Genomic DNA, 18,472 nt, shown 5'->3' on the forward strand with positions numbered 1-18,472 from the left:
AGCGTCGCGCTAATGCTAACAGTTAGCTAGCGCTAGCTAGAACTGCCGTTTTTTCACTTCTACAGAACAATCTGCTGTGATTAAACAGTCATATGGACCTGATTTAGACTTTACTTTATTTGTATGTGATAAATAAGTTCAGATTCCACCAGAAAATGTCTAAAAAGAGTGAAAAATTGTGTTTCCCAAAAGATTGTATTTTCCCCCTCGGCGAGGCCACGCCCCCTTCACGCCCCCTTCTATGGCGAGATGCGTCTGTGTCTATGAGGGGGAGGAATGAGCTTTTCTCCCTTTACTCACGAACAAACGCTGAGTCATGAATATATTTTTCTACTAAATAAAGATATAGAGACTCAGAGCAGCAAAGTGATTCAACAGCTGAAAATCAGACAAAGCTAACAGGGAAACGAGTGTAAGCTTCATGCTACACATCCTAGCATTAGCTTCATGCTACACATGCTAACATTAGCTTGATTCTACATGTGCTAATGTTCGCTTAATGTTAAATTTGCTCAAGTTAGCTTCATGCTACATATTTCAATGTTAGCTTGATGCTACATATTCTGACATTTGCTTCATGCTACATATGCTAATGTTAACTTGATGATACATATACTAACGTTGCCTTCCTGCTACACAAGCTAACATTAGCTTAATTTTACATATGCTAATGTTAGCTTCATGCTACATATTTCAATGTTAGCTTGATGCTACATATTTTAATGTTTGCTTGATGCTACATATTCTGACGTTTGCTTCATGCTACATATGCTAACATTAGCTTGATGATACATATACTAACGTTGCCTTCATGCTACATATGCTAACATTAGCTTGATGATACATATACTAACGTTGCCTTCATGCTACATATGCTAACGCTAGGAACAATTGCAGGTCTTTGTTTTTTTTCCGCTTCTACTGATGCTGAAAAACATCTGTATGGACTTGGGCTAACATGCTAACATTAGCTAACAGGTGCTTAATTCTACATATTCTACTGGTAGCTTAATGCTAAATTTGCTAAAGTTAGCTTTATGCTACATAAACTAACGTTAGCTTCATGCTACATATTCCAATGTTAGCTTAAGGCTACATATTTTAATGTTTGCTTGATGCTACATATTCTGACGTTTGCTTCATGCTACATATGCTCACGTTAGATTGATGATACATAGCGTTAGCCACTTAGCATAATTGCCTAAGTCATTATTGTATTGTTAAAATGAAAATAAATAAACTCCAATGTGTTGCCTAAAAAACGTCTTTTTTCATGTTTTTACAAAAACAGGAATAATGGAATTATGAGTTAAGCAATTATGCTATGTGGCTAACGATATACTAACGTTGCCTTCATGCTACATATGCTAACGTTAGCTTGATGATACATATACTAATGTTGCCTTCATGCTACATATGCTAACATTAGCTTGATGATACATATACTAATGTTGCCTTCATGCTACATATGCTAACATTAGCTTGATGATACATGTACTAAGGTTGCCTTCATTCTACATATGCTAACGTTAGCTTGATGATACATATACTAATGTTGCCTTCATGCTACATATGCTAACGTTAGCTTGATGATACATGTACTAAGGTTGCCTTCATGCTACATATGCTAACATTAGCTCTATGATACATGTACTAAGGTTGCCTTCATGCTACATATGCTAACATTAGCTTGATGATACATGTACTAAGGTTGCCTTCATGCTACATATGCTAACGCTAGCTTGATGATACTAACGTTGCCTTCATGCTACATATGAAGGCAACGCTAGGCATACACTAACGTTGCCTTCATGCTACATATGCTAACGCTAGCTTGATGATACATATACTAGCGTTGCCTTCATGCTACATATGCTAATGTTAGCATTCAGCTCAAATTAATGATTGTATTTCTTTATTTTCCTGTCATTTGAGTTGATGATTTAAAATAATAAATAAAATCATTTGGAACGTGGTGTTTAAAGGCCGGTGAGTTTGTCTTGAAGTGAAATTAATTTTGTCCAATATAACATTTTATATAATGCCACAAATATGAACTAACAATCGTCTTGTTTCTATACATGCGTTTCCAATGACATCACGCATAGTTCTGGCGGCCATTTTGAATACCGAAGTAGCATTATGCAGTACTACAACATGTGACAAGACACGGCAGACGTGGCTCAGACGTAGCAGCTCCGCCTGTGGAGCTACAGCAGGATTTACTAAAGATCTGCTCCACTCTGAAGACTAAACTAACACATCAAAGAGGAAAACAGAAAATCTTTCTCTATGAGTGCTACAGTCTGAGTCAGTGTTTAAGCTGCTCAAGACGTTAGCATGCTACCGGTTAGCAACAATCAACTGTCAATGGCTTCAACACATAAACACACGTGTGGCTCACATGTATGAACACTGAGGAAATACTACAGGAACAGCTCTGACCTCTGACCTCTGTCTACAACATGTGACAGAGGTCAGAGGTCAGAGCTGAGCTGTTGAAGCTAAATGCTAATCAGTAGCATGCTAACGTCTTAAACTCACTGGTTCCTTCACATAAACGTGCGTCTCAGGGGCCGTGTTGTTACTGTTTTCTTCTTGAGCAATAACTACGAGTAAATAAAATGCCACTGTCAGTCAGTTGTTCTTTATATTCTGAGTAGACATATTGTTACATGTTGTAGTACTGCATAATTGTATTTCGGTATTCAAAATGGCCGCCATAACAACAAAAGTCACATGACTGAAAGGCATGTATAGGGATTTTTGTTGTAGCATGTTAGCCTTTAGCTTCTAGACAAACCGCGTCCTTTATGAACTCGCTAAGTGAAGTTTAGACCACAGTTAAAAACAGACAGGAAGTACTGACGCTCACAGACAGGAAGTACTGACGCTCACAGACAGGAAGTACTGACGTCCACAGACAGGAAGTACTGACGCTCACAGACAGGAAGTACTGACACTCACAACAGGAAGTACTGACGCTCACAACAGGAAGTACTAACGCTCACAGACAGGAAGTACTGACGCTCTGAGACAGGAAGTAGTGACGCCCACACAGACAGTTTCCTTTAGAATGGTTTAATAATTGTTTGTCACAGTTTGTCATGAACCGGCTTCATGTTGTGTTTCTAGAAATGATCAAAACATCTGTAAAGCCGCACCTGCAGCAGTTGATCCAGATGATCCAGTTTATCCACAAACACTTTGGTCACTCTATGTTACTCCTACTTCATTCATTAATAGATTCATAGACAAATTAGAAAATAAATGTTCTAATAGGATTGTTACAGATGCTTTTAAATTCAAGAAGAAAAAACAAATAATTTCCAAAATAACATTGTATAAACTAAATCTATGATCATCTACTTTGAAAAATAGTTTCATTTAGTTTGAGTCAGATTTAGTCAAATAACTCTCTTAGTTTTAGTCTAAATCTGTGCATTTATACTTTAATGTTAAAACCATGTTTAACCTCTTAACTCCCACCTGAACGGATCCCATTTCTCCAGTTTGGCTTTACCCCAATCCAAAAGCTTATGGGAAAAAAGCAACAAAACAGCCACAAAAAAATAGAAGAAAACAAGGATGTGAACGCAACTAAAAAGTGACAAAAATTCAACAAAAATGTGACAAAAATTCAACAAAAATGTGACAAAAAATCAACAAAAATGTGACAAAAATTCAACAAAAATGTGACAAAAAAGTGACAAAAAAGTGACAAAAATGCAACAAAAAAGTGACAAAAATTCAACAAAAAAGTGACAAAAAGTGACAAAAATGCAACAAAAAAGTGACAAAAAAGTGACAAAAATGCAACAAAAAAGTGACAAAAAAGTGACAAAAAAGTGACAAAAATGCAACAAAAAAGTGACAAAAAAGTGACAAAAATGCAACAAAAAAGTGACAAAAAAGTGACAAAAATGCAACAAAAAAGTGACAAAAATTCAACAAAAATGTGACAAAAAAGTGACAAAAATTCAACAAAAAAGTGACAAAAATTCAACAAAAAAGTGACAAAAAAGTGACAAAAATGTGACAAAAAAGTGACAAAAATGTGACAAAAATGCAACAAAAAAGTGATGAAAATTAAACAAAAAGTAAACAAAAAATCAACTAAAATGTGACAAAAATAAAAAAAAATCTGACAAAAACTCAACAATAAAATGACAAAAACGTAAGGAAAAAGATCAGTTTTGTGGGTCTTGGCCTACAGCCAAAGACGAGAACTGCATTCGGTTCAGGCGGGAGTTAAGAGGTTAATGAAGCAGCTTCACGTTTGTCCACGTGATCTGTCCGTGAAGTCTTTTCGTTTTCAGTTACAAACATCTGCACAGTTTCAGTTACAAACATCTGCACAGTTTCAGTTACAAACATCTGCACAGTTTCAGTTACAAACATCTGCACAGTTTCAGTTACAAACATCTGCACAGTTTCAGTTACAAACATCTGCACAGTTTCAGTTACAAACATCTGCACAGTTTCAGTTACAAACATCTGCACAGTTTCAGTTACAAACATCTGCAGTTTCAGATACAAACATCTGCACAGTTTAAGTTACAAACATCTGCACAGTTTCAGTAACAAACATCTGCACAGTTTCAGTTACAAACATCTGCACAGTTTCAGTTACAAACATCTGCACAGTTTCAGTGTCAGAAATCAAGACCGGGACGTTTAAAGCTGAAACCTCCGCGCGCGCTTTACTTTGTGCTGCTTCCTGTCGCAGTGCGGGGAGTTTGACGCTCCGGGGGGAGTCGGACTTTGACGTGGACCAGAGGAGGCTCAGAGGAGGCTCAGAGCAGGACCACAGGAGGACCACAGGAGGACCACAGGAGGACCACAGGAGGACCAGAGCAGGACAGGAGGCTCGGACCGCGGCAGGAGCTCCGTCTGCAAACAGGGGACCCGCGCGGTGAGTTCTCTCCGGGTTCGCGGAGACTTTAATCCTCCAGGGCATGACCGGCTCTGGACCAGGTTTAGTCCCGGCGAAGATAAGGCGCTCTTTGACCAATCAGGGCGAGGGGCCACGGCTTTACCTCAAACTACGAGACGCACGCGCAGGTTAGAGAGGACGTAACATGGAAAGGTTTTATCCAAATCTAAAAGCTTCTCCACTCGAGAGAAACGCCTTATTTGAAAGCTAAGACCGACAAAACTGATCCTAACTTTTGGTTGTGTTTTAAAGGTTCTTTTTACATGGTTTTTGTCGGTTTTTGATGTTTTTTCGTAATTTTTTCGTCCATTTTTGTCCTTTTGTCCTATTTTTTACTTTGTTTTGATGTTTTTTCTCGTTTCTCTCTTTATGACGGTTTGTTCAAGAAGCTGTTAGATTTGGGTAAAGCCACACTGCTTCAGGAGGAGGTTGATCATAATAATAATAGTAATACCTTTTATTTGTTTGGTGCCTTTAAGCACTCGCGCTCACTTCACACCAAGGAAATGTATGATTAAAAAGCACCAACATTAGAGAACAATAAACAGGACCATGTAAAGCAGGAAGTTTTTATTGTGGGTTTTTAAGTAAGTTTAAGTAAGTGTTTTTGCCCTGTTTTCTCCTCACTGTTTCTCGCTCTTTAGTCACTTTTGTTGTTGTTTTGTTGTTGCTTTTCTGGCCTGTTTTCGTCACTTTGTTGTTGTGTTTCGATGCCATTTTGATGCTTTCTTTTCAAGAGGCTTTTAGGTTTGGGTAAAGCCGAACAGGGGAAAATGTGCTCAGTTCCGGCGGGAGTTAAGAGGTTAAAAATCACATGTAAACAGTGACATTTTGTATTTATATTTGACTGTTTTTACACAATAACCACCAGAGCAAAAAGCGGCTCATCTTCCCCGACTTTGGCCGGTATGTGAGAAATTCATTAACACATGAATCTGAGGTTATTATTGGCCGGTGTTTATCGCAAACGAAACAAACGAAGCAAAATAACAAACACACACAATGGGACAAACCCACTTTGTCACATTTCCCCCGCCTTCACCGAGCTTTACCTAAATCTAAAAGCTTTAAAGAAAATACCGACGAAAACGGAACAGAAATGTTTTCCCGGAAAAGCAACAAAAAAGTGACAAAAAACATGAAAACAAAGCAATGAAAGAAAGCTACAAAAACACCCCCCCTGGTGGATACTTTGCGAACTGCAGGCAATATTAATAAATGGGAAATATGCACAGAAAAAGCGTTTTTGGCAGGGGCGGACTGGCCATATGTCCATTCTGGAAGAGCACAGAAGGGCCACTGGCTCTAGGGCCCCCGGTCTGGCCTCTCACTCCTTACCTTGGGCGGCACAGTAGCGCAGTGGTTAGCGCCTCCGCTTCACAGCTAGAAGGTCCCGGGTTCGATTCCCACCTGCACCTTTGTGGAAGTGTCGCATTTACTCTAATCTGGTCCAGGCTGGTCAGAGTCCAGGGCTGGTTTTCAGTCCCAGTCCGCCCCTGGATGGGAGTCCCTCAGCGGGAGAACGTCCGGTCCTTGTTGGAGTTTCAGTTCTTCTTGTCCAGTCTCTGTGGGCGGGTTCCTCTGTGGGCGGGGTCTGAAGCAGAGGAGGGGGACACCGTGTGATAGCAGACTTGCAAAAAACAGACAGCGCAGAGTGATGATGTCATCAGGCCGCGCTGCTCAGTTTGCTTGTGCAGGTGTGAGGGCTGGCCAGCAGGGGGCAGGTGTGAAACAGGGACCTCTCCGTAATCGAGGCAAACTTGGAATCATTTGTACTTTTAAGACTGTTCAGAAAACAGTCTTAAATAAATAAATTAAATAAAGATAAACTTTTTTGCAGACCCGCCTCTCCGGATCAGACCCGCACCCCCGGATCACCTGTGAGGGTCACAGACACTGATCCAGGACCAGCGTCGCCGTGTCGCTCGGAGGATGTCCGCCGCGGCGCTCTCAGCGGTGGGCGTGTCGGTGGGCGTGTCGGTGGGCGTGGTCGTCTCCGTGGTGCTCCTGTGTGAGCTGCTCCGGTGGCTCCGGCGCTTCCTCCCGGGGGAAAGTGGGCGTGTCCTGCTGGAGGGCGCCTCCACGCTGCAGCTGTGTTGGTGCGCGCTGGAGCTGAAGCTTCTGGGCGAGCGCGGGGCCCCGCCCCTGTCATGGCGGCTGGCGCTGCTGTACGCCGTCACCGCCGTGCACCTGCAGAGCTTCCGCGGGGCCAGCTGCTCTCTGATTGGCCCCCTGGAGCGCGTGTGCCGGGGGAGGCTGAGCGTGCGGGCGGCGGCGGGCCTGGTGGGCGTTCAGCTGGGCGCGGCCATGGCGGCCCGGGCCCTGGCGGTCCTCGTGTGGTCCAGGGGGTGGTCCGAGGTGCACGAGCAGCACCGGAGGTTCGGGTACCGCTGCTTCGACCCCCTGGGCGGGACTTTACTGGAGGCGGCGGCCACGGAGCTCGCCCTCACCTTCATCGTCCAGGGCGTCGTCCTTCACCTGCACAAGCTGGAGCCGGGGCTGAGGGTGCACGCCCTGAGCGCCACCATCACCGCCGTGGTGTACGCAGGTGAGTCAGGAGTCCACGCCCTGAGCGCCACCATCACCGCCGTGGTGTACGCAGGTGAGTCAGGAGTCCACGCCCTGAGCGCCGCCATCACCGCCGTGGTGTACGCAGGTGAGTCAGGGGTCCACGCCCTGAGCGCCACCATCACCGCCGTGGTGTACGCAGGTGAGTCAGGAGTCCACGCCCTGAGCGCCACCGTCACCGCCGTGGTGTACGCAGGTGAGTCAGGGCTGAGGGTCCACGCCCTGAGCGCCACCATCACCGCCGTGGTGTACGCAGGTGAGTCAGGAGTCCACGCCCTGAGCGCCACCATCACCGCCGTGGTGTACGCAGGTGAGTCAGGGCTGAGGGTCCACGCCCTGAGCGCCACCATCACCGCCGTGGTGTACGCAGGTGAGTCAGGGGTCCACGCCCTGAGCGCCACCATCACCGCCGTGGTGTACGCAGGTGAGTCAGGAGTGCACGCCCTGAGCGCCACCATCACCGCCGTGGTGTACGCAGGTGAGTCAGGAGTGCACGCCCTGAGCGCCACCATCACCGCCGTGGTGTACGCAGGTGAGTCAGGGGTCCACGCCCTGAGCGCCACCATCACCGCCGTGGTGTACGCAGGTGAGTCAGGAGTCCACGCCCTGAGCGCCACCATCACCGCCGTGGTGTACGCAGGTGAGTCAGGGGTCCACGCCCTGAGCGCCACCATCACCGCCGTGGTGTACGCAGGTGAGTCAGGAGTGCACGCCCTGAGCGCCACCATCACCGCCGTGGTGTACGCAGGTGAGTCAGGGGTCCACGCCCTGAACGCCACCATCACCGCCGTGGTGTACGCAGGTGAGTCAGGAGTCCACGCCCTGAGCGCCACCATCACCGCCGTGGTGTACGCAGGTGAGTCAGGAGTCCACGCCCTGAGCGCCACCATCACCGCCGTGGTGTACGCAGGTGAGTCAGGGGTCCACGCCCTGAACGCCACCATCACCGCCGTGGTGTACGCAGGTGAGTCAGGGGTCCACGCCCTGAGCGCCGCCATCACCGCCGTGGTGTACGTAGGTGAGTCAGGAGTGCACGCCCTGAGCGCCACCATCACCGCCGTGGTGTACGCAGGTGAGTCAGGGGTCCACGCCCTGAGCGCCACCATCACCGCCGTGGTGTACGCAGGTGAGTCAGGAGTGCACGCCCTGAGCGCCACCATCACCGCCGTGGTGTACGCAGGTGAGTCAGGAGTGCACGCCCTGAGCGCCACCATCACCGCCGTGGTGTACGCAGGTGAGTCAGGAGTGCACGCCCTGAGCGCCACCATCACCGCCGTGGTGTACGCAGGTGAGTCAGGAGGCCACGCCCTGAGCGCCACCATCACCGCCGTGGTGTACGCAGGTGAGTCAGGGGTCCACGCCCTGAGCGCCACCATCACCGCCGTGGTGTACGCAGGTGAGTCAGGAGGCCACGCCCTGAGCGCCGCCATCACCGCCGTGGTGTACGCAGGTGAGTCAGGGGTCCACGCCCTGAGCGCCACCATCACCGCCGTGGTGTACGCAGGTGAGTCAGGAGTGCACGCCCTGAGCGCCTCCATCACCGCCGTGGTGTACGCAGGTGAGTCAGGAGTCCACGCCCTGAGCGCCACCGTCACCGCCGTGGTGTACGCAGGTGAGTCAGGAGTCCACGCCCTGAGCGCCGCCATCACCGCCGTGGTGTACGCAGGTGAGTCAGGAGTGCACGCCCTGAGCGCCACCATCACCGCCGTGGTGTACGCAGGTGAGTCAGGGGTCCACGCCCTGAGCGCCACCATCACCGCCGTGGTGTACGCAGGTGAGTCAGGGGTCCACGCCCTGAGCGCCACCATCACCGCCGTGGTGTACGCAGGTGAGTCAGGAGTCCACGCCCTGAGCGCCACCATCACCGCCGTGGTGTACGCAGGTGAGTCAGGAGTCCACGCCCTGAGCGCCACCATCACCGCCGTGGTGTACGCAGGTGAGTCAGGAGTGCACGCCCTGAGCGCCACCATCACCGCCGTGGTGTACGCAGGTGAGTCAGGGGTCCACGCCCTGAGCGCCACCATCACCGCCGTGGTGTACGCAGGTGAGTCAGGGGTCCACGCCCTGAGCGCCACCATCACCGCCGTGGTGTACGCAGGTGAGTCAGGGCTGAGGGTCCACGCCCTGAGCGCCACCATCACCGCCGTGGTGTACGCAGGTGAGTCAGGGGTGAGGGTCCACGCCCTGAGCGCCACCATCACCGCCGTGGTGTACGCAGGTGAGTCAGGAGTCCACGCCCTGAGCGCCACCATCACCGCCGTGGTGTACGCAGGTGAGTCAGGAGTGCACGCCCTGAGCGCCGCCATCACCGCCGTGGTGTACGCAGGTGAGTCAGGGGTCCACGCCCTGAGCGCCACCATCACCGCCGTGGTGTACGCAGGTGAGTCAGGAGTCCACGCCCTGAGCGCCACCATCACCGCCGTGGTGTACGCAGGTGAGTCAGGAGTCCACGCCCTGAGCGCCACCATCACCGCCGTGGTGTACGCAGGTGAGTCAGGAGTGCACGCCCTGAGCGCCACCATCACCGCCGTGGTGTACGCAGGTGAGTCAGGGGTGCACGCCCTGAGCGCCACCATCACCGCCGTGGTGTACGCAGGTGAGTCAGGAGTGCACGCCCTGAGCGCCGCCATCACCGCCGTGGTGTACGCAGGTGAGTCAGGAGTCCACGCCCTGAGCGCCACCATCACCGCCGTGGTGTACGCAGGTGAGTCAGGAGTCCACGCCCTGAGCGCCACCATCACCGCCGTGGTGTACGCAGGTGAGTCAGGAGTCCACGCCCTGAGCGCCACCATCACCGCCGTGGTGTACGCAGGTGAGTCAGGGGTCACGCCCTGAGCGCCACCATCACCGCCGTGGTGTACGCAGGTGAGTCAGGAGTGCACGCCCTGAGCGCCGCCATCACCACCGTGGTGTACGCAGGTGAGTCAGGGGTCCACGCCCTGAGCGCCACCATCACCGCCGTGGTGTACGCAGGTGAGTCAGGAGTGCACGCCCTGAGCGCCACCATCACCGCCGTGGTGTACGCAGGTGAGTCAGGAGTCCACGCCCTGAGCGCCGCCATCACCGCCGTGGTGTACGCAGGTGAGTCAGGAGTGCACGCCCTGAGCGCCACCATCACCGCCGTGGTGTACGCAGGTGAGTCAGGAGGCCACGCCCTGAGCGCCGCCGTCACCGCCGTGGTGTACGCAGGTGAGTCAGGGGTCCACGCCCTGAGCGCCACCATCACCGCCGTGGTGTACGCAGGTGAGTCAGGGGTCCACGCCCTGAGCGCCACCATCACCGCCGTGGTGTACGCAGGTGAGTCAGGAGTCCACGCCCTGAGCGCCACCATCACCGCCGTGGTGTACGCAGGTGAGTCAGGAGGCCACGCCCTGAGCGCCACCATCACCGCCGTGGTGTACGCAGGTGAGTCAGGGGTCCACGCCCTGAGCGCCACCATCACCGCCGTGGTGTACGCAGGTGAGTCAGGGGTCCACGCCCTGAGCGCCACCATCACCGCCGTGGTGTACGCAGGTGAGTCAGGGGTCCACGCCCTGAGCGCCACCGTCACCGCCGTGGTGTACGCAGGTGAGTCAGGAGTCCACGCCCTGAGCGCCACCATCACCGCCGTGGTGTACGCAGGTGAGTCAGGGCTGAGGGTACACGCCCTGAGCGCCACCATCACCGCCGTGGTGTACGCAGGTGAGTCAGGGGGGTAGGTGAGAGTCAGGGGTAGGGCTTGGTACCGCTGTTTTTTTTTCTATACCACTACTTTAACGATACCTGCTTTTCGGTACCGGTGCCTTAACGGTACCTTTTCCGATACCTGTGTTATTTTACTTGACTTAAAGGAACAGGCCAGCGTTTTTCCACACTGAGATATGTTCTTACCTGAGCTGTGACGAGTTCTTTAGGACCTGTCTGATCTTCAGTCACGTAAACACAGCGCAGACGGCGTTAGCATTTAGCCCCTCCCTCTCTCCTCTATAGCTCCAAAACAGGTCAAGATAGAAGCTACCGAGCTCTTCCACGTTTTCCCTATTTAAATATGGTTACGTGAAGTGTTCCACTACAAAGTATAATTACACACAATTAAACAATGTGGATTTTCTAAGCGGATAAAAGGGGGAACTATATTGTAAGGCGTAATAATACCAGGAGTAGTTCGAAATCCGCGCAGTAATCTTCACTTTACTGCGCGAGAGCTTGGTAGCTTCTATCTTGACCTGTTTTGGAGCTATAGAGGAGAGAGGGAGAGGCTAAATGCTAACGCCGTCTGCGCTGTGTTTACGTGACTGAAGATCAGACAGGTCCTAAAGAACTCGTCACAGCTCAGGTAAGAACATATCTCAGTGTGTAGAAACGCTGGCCTGTTCCTTTAACACAAAGGTGAGATTTCTAAATATGAGAGTCAGGAGGCGGCTGTGAAAGTAATAATAGCCTGAGTGTTTATGTGGGTCACGGCCGGAGCGTGTGAAGAGAACAGAGCCGTTAAAATATGACAAGAATCTAAAACAGAAAAGGCTCGGACCGGTTTGACACGAACAAACAGAGACTGACAGAGCCGTGTCCAGCTCGGGGGCTCCAGGTCAGAGCAGTTACATCCAGGTAAAGGCCGGACATGTTCTGGATGTAAGAACAGCTTTATTGTCCCACAGGTCTGGCCTCTCACTTACCCTTACCCCCGGGCATGACCGAGCTTTACCCAAATCTAAAGGCTTAACCTCTTAACTCCCGCCTGAACCGAGAGGATCTTTTTCCTCACGTCATCACATTTTTTTTCCATCATTTTTTTGTTGGGTATTCAACTCGTTTTCTCACTTTTTTGTCATTTTTTTGGTTATTTTTTCGTAAATTTTTTGTAATTTTTTGTCACATTTCTGTCATTTTTTTCGTACATTTTTAATAAATTTTTTATCAATTTTTTTGTCACATTTTTGTCATTTTTTTGTCATTTTTTTGTTGGGTATTCAACTTATTTTTTATAACTTTTTTGTCATTTTTTTTAAATCAAATTTTTGTCATTTTTCTGTCATTTTTTTTATCATTTTTTTGTCAATTTTTTATCATTTTTTTGTCATTTTTTTCATTTTTTTGTCAATTTTTTATCAATTTTTTATCATTTTTTTGTCATTTTTTGTCATTTTTTTGTCAATTTTTTATCATTTTTTTGTCATTTTTTTGTCACTTTTTTCATCATTGTTTTCGTCTCAGTTTTGTTGCTATTTTCACAGCTTTTTTCCAGAAGCTTTTAGATTTGGGCAAAGCCAAACTGGAGAAAATGCTCTGGGTTAAGGCGGGGGGTCAGAGGTTCACATGTGTATTTGTGGAAGTGTCGCATTTACGCTAATTTGGGCCAGACTGACCAGAGTCCAGGGCTGGTTTTCAGTCCCAGTCCGGCCCTGCCTGGTCGTGTTCATATAAAGAGCCTGACGTTGTGCCTGCAGGTGGCGCTGTCTCCTGGTCCTGTACATATAAAGAGCCTGACGTTGTGCCTGCAGGTGGCGCTGTCTCCTGGTCTTGTACATATAAAGAGCCTGACGTTGTGCCTGTAGGTGGCGCTGTCTCCTGGTCCTGTACATATAAAGAGCCTGACGTTGTGCCTGCAGGTGGCGCTGTCTCCTGGTCCTGTACATGTAAAGAGCCTGACGTTGTGCCTGCAGGTGGCGCTGTCTCCTGGTCCTGTACATATAAAGAGCCTGACGTTGTGCCTGCAGGTGGCGCTGTCTCCTGGTCTTGTACATATAAAGAGCCTGACGTTGTGCCTGCAGGTGGCGCTGTCTCCTGGTCTTGTTGATATAAAGAGCCTGACGTTGTGCCTGCAGGTGGCGCTGTCTCCTGGTCTTGTTGATATAAAGAGCCTGACGTTGTGCCTGCAGGTGGCGCTGTCTCCTGGTCTTGTTGATATAAAGAGCCTGACGTTGTGCCTGTAGGTGGCGCTGTCTCCTGGTCTTGTACATATAAAAAGCCTGACGTTGTGCCTGCAGGTGGCGCTGTCTCCGGGTCTTGTACATATAAAGAGCCTGACGTTGTGCCTGTAGGTGGCGCTGTCTCCTGGTCTTGTACATATAAAGAGCCTGACGTTGTGCCTGCAGGTGGCGCTGTCTCCTGGTCCTGTACATGTAAAGAGCCTGACGTTGTGCCTGCAGGTGGCGCTGTCTCCTGGTCCTGTACATATAAAGAGCCTGACGTTGTGCCTGCAGGTGGCGCTGTCTCCTGGTCTTGTACATATAAAGAGCCTGACGTTGTGCCTGCAGGTGGCGCTGTCTCCTGGTCTTGTTGATATAAAGAGCCTGACGTTGTGCCTGCAGGTGGCGCTGTCTCCTGGTCTTGTTGATATAAAGAGCCTGACGTTGTGCCTGCAGGTGGCGCTGTCTCCTGGTCTTGTTGATATAAAGAGCCTGACGTTGTGCCTGTAGGTGGCGCTGTCTCCTGGTCTTGTACATATAAAAAGCCTGACGTTGTGCCTGCAGGTGGCGCTGTCTCCGGGTCTTGTACATATAAAGAGCCTGACGTTGTGCCTGTAGGTGGCGCTGTCTCCTGGTCTTGTACATATAAAGAGCCTGACGTTGTGCCTGTAGGTGGCGCTGTCTCCTGGTCTTGTACATGTAAACCGAGCTTTACCCAAATCTAAAAGTTTAACCTCTTAACTCCCGCCAGAACCGAGAGGATCTTTCTCCTCACGTCATCACATTTTTTTCCATCATTTTTTTGTTGGGTATTCAACTCATTTTTGTAACATTTTTGTCATTTTTTTGGTTATTTTTTCGTAACATTTTTGTAATTTTTTGTCACATTTCTGTAATTTTTTCGTACATTTTTAATAAAAAATTTTATCAATTTTTTTGTCAAATTTTTATCACATTTTTGTCATTGTTTTGTTGGGTATTCAACTTATTTTTTATTACTTTTTTGTCATTTTTTTTTAATCAAATTTTTGTCATTTTTTGGTCAATTTTTTATCATTTTTTTGTCATTTTTTTGTCATTTTTTGTCATTTTTTTTTTCATTTTTTGTCATTTTTTTGTCAACTTTTTATCATTTTTTTGTAATTTTTTTGTCATTTTTTGTCATTTTTTTGTCAATTTTTTTAATCATTTTTTTGTCATTTTTTTGTCATTTTTTTGTCAATTTTTATCACATTTTTGTCATTTTTTTGTTGGGTATTCAACTTGTTTTTTATAACTTTTTTGTCATTTTTTTAAAATCAAATTTTTGTCATTTTTCTGTCATTTTTTGTCATTTTTTTGTCAATTTTTTATCATTTTTTTGTCATTTTTTTTTCATTTTTTGTCATTTTTTTTTCATTTTTTGTCATTTTTTTGTCATTTTTTTGTCATTTTTTGTCATTTTTTTGTCAACTTTTTATCATTTTTTTGTAATTTTTTTGTCATTTTTTGTAATTTTTTTGTCAATTTTTATCACATTTTTGTCATTTTTTTGTTGGGTATTCAACTTATTTTTTATTACTTTTTTGTCATTTTTTTAAAATCAAATTTTTGTCATTTTTTTGTCAATTTTTTGGTCATTTTTTGTCATTTTTTTGTCATTTTTTCGTCATTTTTTGTCATTTTTTGTCAAATTTTTATAACTTTTTTGTCATTTTTTTTAAATCAAATTTTTGTCATTTTTTTGTCAAATTTTTGTCATTTTTTTGTCAAATTTTTGTCATTTTTTCGTCAATTTTTTGTCACTTTTTTGTCACATTTTCATCATTGTTTTCGTCTCAGTTTTGTTTCTATTTTCACAGCTTTTTTCCAGAAGCTTTTGGATTGGGGTAAAGCCAAACTGGAGAAGATGCTCTGGGTGAAGGCGGGGGGTCAGAGGTTCACATGTGTATTTGGGCCAGACTGACCAGAGTCCAGGGCTGGTTTTCAGTCCCAGTCCGGCCCTGCCTGGTCTTGTACATATAAAGAGCCTGACGTTGTGCCTGTAGGTGGCGCTGTCTCCTGGTCTTGTACATGTAAACCGAGCTTTACCCAAATCTAAAAGTTTAACCTCTTAACTCCCGCCAGAACCGAGAGGATCTTTCTCCTCACGTCATCACATTTTTTTCCATCATTTTTTTGTTGGGTATTCAACTCATTTTTGTAACTTTTTTGTAATTTTTTTGGTTATTTTTTCGTAACATTTTTGTAATTTTTTGTCACATTTCTGTCATTTTTTCGTACATTTTTAATACATTTTTTATCAATTTTTTTGTCAAATTTTTATCACTTTTTTGTCATTTTTTTGTTGGGTATTCAACTTATTTTTTATTACTTTTTTGTCATTTTTTTTAAATACAATTTTTGTAATTTTTTCGTCAATTTTTGTCATTTTTTTTGTCATTTTTTTGTCAATTTTTTATCATTTTTTTTGTCATTTTTTTGTCATTTTTTGTCATTTTTTTGTCATTTTTTGTCATTTTTTCGTCAATTTTTGTTATTTTTTTGTCAATTTTTAATCATTTTTTCGTCATTTTTTGTCATTTTTTCGTCAATTTTTGTCATTTTTTGTCAATTTTTTATCATTTTTTCGTCATTTTTTTGTCATTTTTTTGTCATTTTTTCGTCATTTTTTTGTCATTTTTTTGTCATTTTTTGTCATTTTTTTGTCAAATTTTTATAATTTTTTGTCATTTTTTTTTAATCAAATTTTTGTCATTTTTTCGTCAATTTTTCGTCACTTTTTTGTCATTTTTCCATCATCGTTTTCGTCTCAGTTTTGTTTCTATTTTCACAGCTTTTTTCCAGAAGCTTTTAGATTGGGGTAAAGCTGGAGAAAATGCTCTGGGTGAAGGCGGGGGGTCAGAGGTTCACATATGTATTTGGGCCAGACCGACCAGAGTCCAGGGCTGGTTTTCAGTCCCAGTCCGGCCCTGCCTGGTCCTGTTGATGTAAAGAGCCTGACGTTGTGCCTGTAGGTGGCGCTGTCTCCTGGTCTTGTACATGTAAAGAGCCTGACGTTGTGCCGTTGTGCCTGCAGGTGGCGCTGTCTCCGGGGCGGTGCTGAACCCGGTCCTGGCCGTGGCGCTCCAGTTCCCCTGCAGTGGACACTCCCTCCTGGATTACCTGTTCGTCTACTGGCTCGGCCCCGTCCTCGGTAAATCACTCACAGGGCTTCATCCACCAGGCTGAACTCTCTCCCTTCCCTGGTGTAGATTTTTTAACCCTCGTGTGGCCTTCGCGGGTCATTATGTTCCGGGCGTTTGGATGCAAGGTGACACCAGGGGGCGCCTTCCAACCTTCTCAGTGTAAATGTGAGTTTCCTCAGAGTGAGACTTTAGGTCAGACATGAGTGACAGGAACATGAGGCTAAACACAGTGAGCTCTTTGTTTCATTGCTCTTCAGGCACAGACTGAGAAGTGAAGAAGGAAGTCATGGAGCTTCAGCTTTAGACAGAACTTCAGACTCTGCTGCAGGTAAGAGTCATATCATATTCTGAAACTCAAATATGTAAAAACATAATATATGGAACATTATTATTACAACTACTAAAAGAAAAATCTTTGAAAATCCTGTCTATCTATTTTTTATTTTTTTATTTACTCTTTCTAAAAAACAAAACCCAAACAAACCCAGGTCATCTGTATCTGCTGTAAAGTCATGTTTGTCCCAGTTCCTCTGAGTCGTGGAGCAGCAGGACTGATGTGGACAGATGTTACAGAAGAAGCTCATGAGGTTCATTTCTTCAACAGTTTCTATAGTAACTATTTTCTCCAAAGTAAAAGTAGATCTACCACAGTCCTGTCCACATCTGTCATGGTCCACATCTGTCATGGTCCACATCTGTCATGGTCCACATCTGTCATGGTCCACATCTGGGACAAACATGACTTTACAGCAGATACAGATGTTAGGGTTTGTTTGGGTTTTTCTTTTTTAGAATGAGTAATGAGTTTCTTTTAATAATTGTAATAATAATTAGTGCTGTGCAATTAATCGAAATTCGATTACGATTTCGATTACAACAATAAACGATTACAAAATTAGCATAATCGCAAAAAATCGATTATAATATTTTTTTTTCAAATTTTTTTGTTTTCAAATTTTTTTTCGATTTTTGTCATTTTTTTGATGGTTTTTTGTCACTTTTTTGATGGATTTTTGTCTTTTTTTTTTAAATGTTTTTTTTGTCATTTTTTTAATGGATTTTTGTCTTTTTTTAATGTTTTTTTTGTCACTTTTTTGCTGGAATTTTGTCTTTTTTTGATGGATTTTTGACATTTTTTTTTATGGATGTTTGTCATTTTTTTTATGTTTTTTTTGTCATTTTTTGATGGTTTTTTTGATGGATTTTCGTCACTTTTTTGCTGTATTTTTGTCATTTTTTTGATGGATTTTTGTCATTTTTTTAATGTTTTTTTGTCATTTTTTTGATGGATTTTTGTCATTTTTTTGATGGATTTTTGTCATTTTTTTGCTGGATTTTTGTCACTTTTTTGATGGATTTTTTTAAAGGCAACAAATTATTGTTTGAATAATCGTGATTTCAATTATGACAAAAATAATCGTGATTATTATTTTTTCAATTATCGAGCAGCCCTAATAATAATTTTCCATATATGATGTTTTTACTACAGATTTGAGTTTCAGAAAATGATATGACTCTTACCTGCAGCAGAGTCTGAAGTTCTGTCTAAAGCAGAAGCTCCATGACTTCCTTCTTCACTTCTCAGTCTGTGCCTGAAGAGCAATGAAACAAAGAGCTCACTGTATTTAGCCTCATGTTTCTGTCACTCATGTCTGACCTAAAGTCTCACTCTGAAGAAAGTCACATTTACACTGAGAAGGGAAGGGCGCCCCCTGGTGTCACCTGCATCCAAACGCCCGGAACACAATGACCCGTGAAGGCCACACCAGTTCTGTATAAGTAAAGTGACCGTGGCAGTAACTTCTCCTGTTTCCTGGTGTGTCGTTCCAGGCGTGGCCAGCTGTGACCTGCTGTTCCAGATCATCGTCCCGTTCCTGAGCGAGAAGGACGTCCACAAGCAGAAGACTCAGTGA

At 45.6% G+C, this 18,472-nt stretch overlaps 1 protein-coding gene across 1 annotated transcript; it reads left to right on the top strand.

Annotated features, from left to right (window-relative positions):
- Window positions 1-6,868: 6,868 nt before the first annotated feature.
- On the top strand, window positions 6,869-18,472 carry LOC306970726 (aquaporin-11-like; the record flags this gene model as incomplete). Its single annotated transcript, XM_079566753.1, has 3 exons — window positions 6,869-7,484; window positions 16,451-16,567; window positions 18,390-18,472. 3 exons carry the CDS (start codon window positions 6,869-6,871, stop codon window positions 18,470-18,472), a joined length of 816 nt encoding a protein of 271 aa, XP_079422879.1.

The sequence above is a fragment of the Gobius niger genome (genome assembly GCF_951799975.1).
Source record: "Gobius niger genome assembly, chromosome: 11".
Lineage (NCBI taxonomy): Eukaryota > Metazoa > Chordata > Actinopteri > Gobiiformes > Gobiidae > Gobius > Gobius niger.